The 8,111-nt window shown below is 40.5% G+C and overlaps 1 protein-coding gene across 1 annotated transcript; it reads left to right on the forward strand.

The window, feature by feature from the left end:
• The first annotated feature begins 256 nt into the window (after positions 1-256).
• On the forward strand, positions 257-2,550 carry LOC112785740 (uncharacterized). Its single transcript, XM_025829177.1, has 4 exons — positions 257-628; positions 1,040-1,631; positions 1,710-2,296; positions 2,374-2,550. Exons 1-4 carry the CDS (start codon positions 257-259, stop codon positions 2,548-2,550), a joined length of 1,728 nt encoding a protein of 575 aa, XP_025684962.1.
• Positions 2,551-8,111: the final 5,561 nt, after the last annotated feature.

Below are 8,111 nucleotides of genomic sequence, written 5' to 3' on the forward strand. Positions count from 1 at the left end.
GGAGACATGTTGGCAGATAAAAACCTTGAATGACGACCACACTTGTGCTAGAGAGGCCTCCAACTGAGCTGCAAATAGGAATTGGTTGACTAGCAAGTTAGTGAAGAAGGTTAGGAAATATCCTAACTTCAGACAATGTGAGGCAGCTGTATACTTCAAGTCCAAGTGTGATCTTGTGCTGAATAGGAATTCAATTTCTAGAGCCTTGGCAGACGCTAGAGCTGTGGTGTATGGGGATGAGAAGGCCCAGTATGCAATGGTAAGGGACTATGGAGAAACTCTATTGAAGTGTAATCCGGGGTCAACAGTTAGAATAGGAACCATCCCCCAACCAGATGGAAATGTGATCTTTCAGAGGATGTATGTATGTCTTAGTGGGTGCAAAAATGGTTTTAAGGCCGGGTGCAGGCGACTGATTGGTTTAGATGGTGCGTTCCTTAAAACTCAAACTGGAGGCCAGATTCTATCCGCTGTGGGTCAGGACGCAAATCATCACATCTATGTTATAGCATGGGCAATTGTGGATGTCGAGAACACGGAGAACTGGAGGTGGTTTCTGGAGCTACTCCATGAGGACCTTGGAGACTATAAAGAAAACAAATGGTGCTTCATGAGCGACATGCAAAAGGTAAATATAAATGGCTATTGTTTGCCCTTTCCTAGTAGGTTGTTGTATTAGAATTGGTATAGCCTATTGCTAGTTAATGTAAGTACCTTGAACTGAATTGTATTGCTGTGAACTGAATGCCTTTACTGCTTGTGCATAGTATGCTGTGAACTGAATTGTATGATGTAAACTTAGTTGTATAAAGCTGTGAACTGAATGTTGTTACTGTTGTATACTGTTTGAGTTTTATGTGAACTATGCTCCTAGGGACTATTATGTATCACGACTTATAACTCAGGGACTATTATGTATCTCGATTTTTAAGTCAGGGACTATTATGTATCACGATTTGTAAGTCAGGGACTATTATGTATCACGATGCGTAACTCAGGGACTATTATGTATCACGAATTGTTTCTGTTTCACATGCAGGGCCTGCTGTCTGCAGTCCAGGAGGTCATGCCTCATGTCCACCATAGGTTTTGCGTGTGGCACTTATGGAGAAATTTTAACAAGCAGTGGAAGGATTTAGAGTTAAGGGGTTTACTTTGGGAATGCGCACGATCAACAACTTATCAAGATTTCTCTGACAATATGAAGAAGATTAAAAAAATTAATGAAGATGCGTGGAGTTACCTGAACAAGTGGCCTATGGAGTCCTGGACAAAGTCAGCATTTAGTCATGCTCCTAAACTGGATAATATCTGCAATAACGCTTGCGAGGTCTTTAATGCAAGAATGAAGGAAGCAAGGGCCAAGCCAATCATCACGCTACTTGAGGAGGTCAGAATGTTTGTTTTGAGAACAATCGCTAAAAACAAAGTTAAGTTAGCCAAGCATGTAGGAAAGCTACCACCAGTGGTTCAAAGTAGGTTGGACAAGATCAGGAAGGAGTCTAAAAGTTGGATGCCAATCTGGACAGGGGATGATAACTATGAGAAGTTTGAAGTTCATGGTCATCCAACTAACATGGTAGTGGATTTGGGCAAGCGACTCTGCACATGTCAATTTTGGATGCTAACAGGTAATTACATACTTCTTTATTAACCAAGAGAACTGTGTTAAATACTTTAATGACACATTACTTTGTTAATTCCTTCAGGAATGCCCTGTGTGCATGCGTGTGCAGCCCTCGCAAGGGTGAATAAGAGGCCTGAAGATTTCTGCCATAAGTGGCTCACCATGGACGCATATAGAGACACCTATACACATTACATAAATCCATTGCCTGGACAATCTCTTTGGGAAAAATCTGACCAGAATAGACCACAAGCTCCAAAGAAAAAGAAGAAGCCTGGACCAGTAACAAAGAAAAGGAGAAAGGATGCAGATGAGGGTAATGAGGGAAGCAAGAAGTCTAAGGTAACTGGGACTCTAAAGAGACAACTAAAACCATTTACCTGCAAATACTGTCTACAAAAGGGGCACACAAAGAGGGGTTGTCCAAAAAAGAGAGCTGCTGATGTTGCTCAAGTTCTTGCTGATGCAGCAGCAGCTGTAGTTGCTGCTAAGACAAAGCCCACTGAACAAGCACCTACTGAAGCTCCTCCAGATGCACCTGCTCCGCCTCCTCCAGAAGCACCGTCTCAAGCTGCTCCAGAAGCCCCTGCTCAGCCACCTGCACCAGTTGAGATCGACCTCTCCCAGCCAAACTACTCCGATGCACAACAGTCCCAACATAGTCAAGAGGTAGTTGCATTTAGTTTCACATATCAACCTCAAAATTGTTGTCCACGTTGAATTGAATTTATGTCCTACTGAAACAGGATCCACCTGCGAGGCCATCAAAGTTGCAGACAAGAAGGAGGTCCTCCACACCACCATCAGGCTCGATTACTGTGGATCCACTACAAGGAGCAAGCTCAGCCACATCTTCAAGACTGGCCAACTTCCTCAAATTTGTCCCAACACCTGGCTTCAAGCCACCAAGGAAGAAGAAATGAAGATGATCCTTTTTTTGCCTATTTTGGATGAAACTTGACAGCTTTTTGTAAATGATGCTTTTTGTTTTGTGGCCTGAATTTATGACAGTAGACTTTTAGTATATCTGAATAGATTATGACAATCATGGCACTCTGTGGCCTTTGGCTAAGGTATATTTTGTCTAAACAGTTGTCATTAGTAAGGCAGGATTATTGTTACTTTTGTTAAAACTTATTGATATGGATATTGATATTGTTACAATTTCTTCCAGCTTCAAGTATGCTACTTCACATGCATTTTTTTTGCAAATTCTTTCAGCAATTTCATTGAATGACAGAAAACAAATATGACATCTGAGAAGAAAAATTTTACTTTCTTCTAATACACTTCCACCCTGAATACAGAAACACAAACTCATCTTCAAGCTTTAACTACCAACATAAAACCCACAACAAAAACTACAAACAAAGCCAAACCTAAAATGTACATTTTTTGGGTTCTAATTTCAGCTTCTATCTTCCCAATTCTCCAAGCCAAATCCACCCTAACTTGGTCACCATCCACAGTAGACATTACCCTTCCTCTCAGGTCTTCTTCTCCAATGTCAGCCCAGACAAACAAACCACACCACCTCTTACCATTAACATTGTAGTTAGGGCACCCAAAGAATGGCTTGTTAGGGTTAGCCTCTGTTGTGGACCACCGAAGAACAGGGCGGCACCCACACCCACACCACTGTGGAACAACCGACCCTCTACTTCGACTGGAACTCCTACTGTTGGACCGCATGGAACTCTGGCTCCCACTTGCAATCATGCTGGTAAACTTGGAAGGGAGCAGGAGACGAAGAACCAGAGAGAAACGGGTAGAAGAAGAAGATGATGGGGTGACATGGTGAACTTAGGTTTTAAAAGGGGGATAAGGACTAAATTGGAGCAATTCAAACTTTAGGCCACGTCATACAACCGTTACTGTGTCCAGCGTGGCAATATTTGCCAAGTCACTAACGGCGTCAGACCTCCGGTGACGGAAAATAGGGAAAGGACTAACGTGGTGCATTTTTTCGAATCTGGGGGACTAATTTGGTGCAATTGGGATCTGGAGGACTAAATCGGTGCAACTCGTCAATCTCAGGGACCAAAGTGGGGCTTAACTCCAATATGGAGGACACTTTGTAGGTGAGCGAACAACCACTAAAGTTCTCCAATGTGGTTTCTACTGGCCTACCCTCTATAGAGACTCCCGAGAGTTTGTACATAACTGTGACAGTTGCCAGAGAGCTGGTAAACTACCTCACGGTTATGCCATGCCTCAGCAAGGGATCTTAGAGATTGAGTTGTTTGATGTTTGGGGTATTGACTTCATGGAACCTTTCCCGCCATCATACTCAAACACTTATATTCTGGTGGCAGTAGACTATGTATCTAAATGGGTAGAGGAAATTGCAAAACACACTAATGATACTAAGACAGTGATGAAGTTCCTCCAGAAGCACATCTTCAGCAGGTTCGGTGTCCCTAGGATACTGATCAGTGATGGAGGCACTCATTTATGCAATAAACAGCTTCACTCTGCTCTGGTCAGATAAGGAATTAACCATAAAGTGGTAACAACATATCATCCACAGACAAATGGGCAGGCTGAAGTCTCAAATAGAGAACTAAAACGAATCCTGGAATGGACTGTAAGTACCCGTAGAAAGGATTGGGCAAGAAGTCTGGATGATGCTCTGTGGGCATACAGAACAGCATTCAAAACTCCTATAGGAACCTCTCTATACCAGTTGGTATATGGAAAAGCCTGTCATCTGCCAATAGAACTGGAACACAAGGCCTACTGGGCAACCAGGTTCCTAAACCTTGATGCTAAGATAGCTGGAAAAAAAAAAAGATTACTCCAGTTGAATGAGCTGGAAGAGTTCAGACTCAATGCTTTCAAAAATGCTAAAATTTATAAAGAGAAAGCAAAAAGATGGCATGATTAAAGGCTGTCATCTAGATTCTTTGAGGTAGGACAGAAGGTCCTGCTGTTTAACTCTAGGCTCAGATTGTTCCCTGGGAAATTAAAATCCCGGTGGAAGGGACCATATGTGATTACAAGTGTGTCACCATATGGCTATGTAGAGCTTCAGGATATTGACTCTGACAAAAAGTTCATTGTTAATGGACAGAGAGTTAAACATTATCTTGAAGGCAATGTTGAGCAAGAGTGCTCAAAACTGAGACTAAATTAATAGCTCAATAAAAGTCCAGCTAAAGACAGTAAAGAAGCGCTTATTGGGAGGCAACCCAATCTTATTTATCTATGTTAATTACTACTTCATTTCATTTTCCATTGTTATTTTATATTTTCTTTAGGTTAATGATCATGTCGAGTCATAAAAACAGCTGCAGAATTAAAGCGGAATAAAAAATAGTATCAAAATTAGCATACCCTGGAGGACAGGCTTACTGGCGTTTAAACGCCAGTAATGATAGCAGAATGGGCGTTTAATGCCCAGTCTGGCAACATTCTGGGCGTTAAATGCCAGAATTGGCAGACAGACTGGCGTTTAACGCCAGAAAGGGGTGTCTGGTGGGTATTAAACGCCAGAAATGGTAGCATTCTGGGCGTTTAAGGCAAGGATGACACAAGGGAGGTAATTTTGTTTCCCATTCGATTATTTTCAATTTTTCATGTTTTAATTCATATTTTTTTTGCATCAAACATGTTTTAAACTTTCATCTTTCAATTTCTATTTTCAAAAATTAATAATCTTTCCAATTCTTTTTAATTCTTTTTCAATTCTTTTCAAATCCTTCCAAGACGTTTTCAAAACTTACATATCTTTTCAAAATCTTTTCAACTCTTCTTAACTTTTCTTGTATACAGTAATAAGTTTTCATAATTAATTGCATCATTCTTCTTCTACTCCCTTCTATCCACTTTTGCTCGAGAACAAGCAAACCTTTTAAGTTTGGTGTGGAAAAGCTCAGCTTTTCGCTTTCCATAACCACTAATGGCACCTAAGGGCAGAGAAACCTCTAGGAGGAGGAGCAACAAAGGCAAGGAAGAGACATAGAGGAGTTCAAGCACTCCATAAGATCTTCAAGAGGAAGAACTAGCCACCATCACTAAGGTGGATCCGTTCTTTAATCTCCTTGTTCTTATTTTTCTGTTTTTCGGTTCCTATGCTTTATGTTTTATCTATGTTTGTGTCTTTATTGCATGATCATTAGTGTCTAGTGTCTAGTATCGATGTCTTAAAGCTATGAATAATTCCATGAATCCATCACCTTTCTAAAAAAACTGTTTTTAATTGCAAAAGAACAAGAAGTACATGAATTTCGAATTCTATCTTGAATTTAGTTTAATTATTTTGATGTGGTGGCAATACTTTTTGTTTTCTGAATGAATGCTTGAACAGTGCATATTTTTTAATTTGTTGTTTATGAATGCTAAAATTGTTGGCTCTTGAAAGAATAATGAAAAAGGAGAAATGTTATTGATAATCTAAAAAATCATAAAATTGATTCTTGAAGCAAGAAAAAGCAGTGAAGAACAAAGCTTGCGAAAAAAAATGGCGAAAAAAAAAAAAGAGCAAGCTGAAAAAGCCAGTAACCCTTTAAACCAAAAGGGAAGGGTAGAAAAAGGATCCAAGGCTTTGAGCATCAGTGGATATGAGGGCCCAAAGGAATAAAATCCTGACCTAAGCGGCTAAATCAAGCTGTCCCTAACCATGTGCTTGTGGCGTGAAGGTGTCAAGTGAAAAGCTTGAGACTGAGCGGTTAAAGTCGTGGTCCAAAGCAAAAAAGAGTGTGCTTAAGTGCTCTGGGCACCTCTAATTGGGGACTCTAGCAAAGCTGAGTCACAATCTGAAAAGGTTCACCGAGTTATGTGTCTGTGGCATTTATGTATCCGGTGGTAATACTGGAAAACAAAATGCTTAGGGTCACGGCCAAGACTCATAAAGTAGCTGTGTTCAAGAATCAACATACTAAACTAGAAGAATCAATAACACTATCTTAATTCTGAGTTCTTATGGAAGCCAATCATTCTGAACTTCAAAGGATAAAGTGAGATGCCAAAACTGTTCAGAAGCAAAAAGGCTACAAGTCCCGCTCATCTAATTAAAACTAATTTTCATTGATATTTTTGGAATTTGTTGCATATTCTCTTATTTTTATCCTATTTTCCTTTTAGTTGCTTGGGGACAAGCAACAATTTAAGTTTGGTGTTGTGATGAGCGGATAATTTATACCCTTTGTGGCATTATTTTTATATAGTTTTTAGTATGTTTTAGTTACTTTTTATTATATTTTTATTAGTTTTTTTTTTTTTTTGCAAAAATCACATTTCTGGACTTTACTATGAGTTTGTGTATTTTTTTGTGATTTCAGGTATTTTCTGACTGAAATTGAGGGACCTGAGCAAAAAACTGATTCAGAGGCTAAGAAAGGACTACAGATGCTGTTGGATTCTGACCCTTCTACACTCGAAATGGATTTTCTGGAGCTACAGAGGCTCAATTGGCGCGCTCTCAAGTGCGTTGGAAAGTAGACATCTTGGGCTTTCCAGCAATATATAATAGTCCATACTTGGCCTGAGATTTGGTAGCGCAAACTGGCGTTTAAACGCCAGCTCCTTACCCTTTTCTGGCGTTAAATGCTAGAACTGGCATAAAAGTTGGAGTTAAACGCCCAAACTGGCACAAAAGCTGGAGTTCAATGCCAGGAATAGCCTATGCACGTAAAAGCTTCAGTACTCAGCCCAAACACACACTAAGTGGGCCCCAGAAGTGGATTTCTGCACTATCTATCTTAGCTTACTCATTTTCTGTAAACCTAGGTTACTAGTTGAGTATAAAAACCACTTTTAGAGATTCATTTTGTACCTCATGACATTTCACATCAGAACTTGTATTTTCTACGGCATGAGTCTCTAAACTTCATGGTTGGGGGTGAGGAGCTCTGCTGTGTCTCGATGGATTAATGCAATTACTTCTGTTTTCTATTCAATCACGCTTGTTTCTATTCTAAGATATTCACTCGCACTTCAACATGATGAATGTGATGATCTGTGACACTCATCACCATTCTTACCTATGAATGTGTGCCTGACAACCACCTTCGTTCTATCTGCAATAGCTTGAGTGTGTATCTCTTGGGTTCCTGGTTCACGCGTTTGATTGCATCTCCTGACAACAGAGCATTCAAATTCGTGAGACCAGAGTCTTCATGGTATAGGCTAGAACCAATTGGCAGCATTCTTGGGATTCGGAAAGTCTAAACCTTGTCTGTGATATTCCGAGTAGGATCTGGGAAGGGATGACTGTGACGAGCTTCAAACCTGCGAATGTTGGGCGTAGTGACAGTGTGCAAAATGACAAGGGTCCTATTCCAACGCTAGTGGGAACCGACAGATGATTAGTCGTGCGGTGACAGCGCATATGGATTTGTTTTCATCCGAGAGGATCATACAGCCTGCCATGGAAAGAGCCGTGCGTGTTCGGAGAAGAAGACAGTAGGAAAGCAGAGATTCAGATGACAGAGCATCTCTGGAACCTCAACCTGTCTCTCATTACTGAATCACAAGTACCATT

This window comes from Arachis hypogaea, chromosome 20, assembly GCF_003086295.3.
Source record: "Arachis hypogaea cultivar Tifrunner chromosome 20, arahy.Tifrunner.gnm2.J5K5, whole genome shotgun sequence".
NCBI classification, from domain to species: Eukaryota; Viridiplantae; Streptophyta; class Magnoliopsida; order Fabales; family Fabaceae; genus Arachis; species Arachis hypogaea.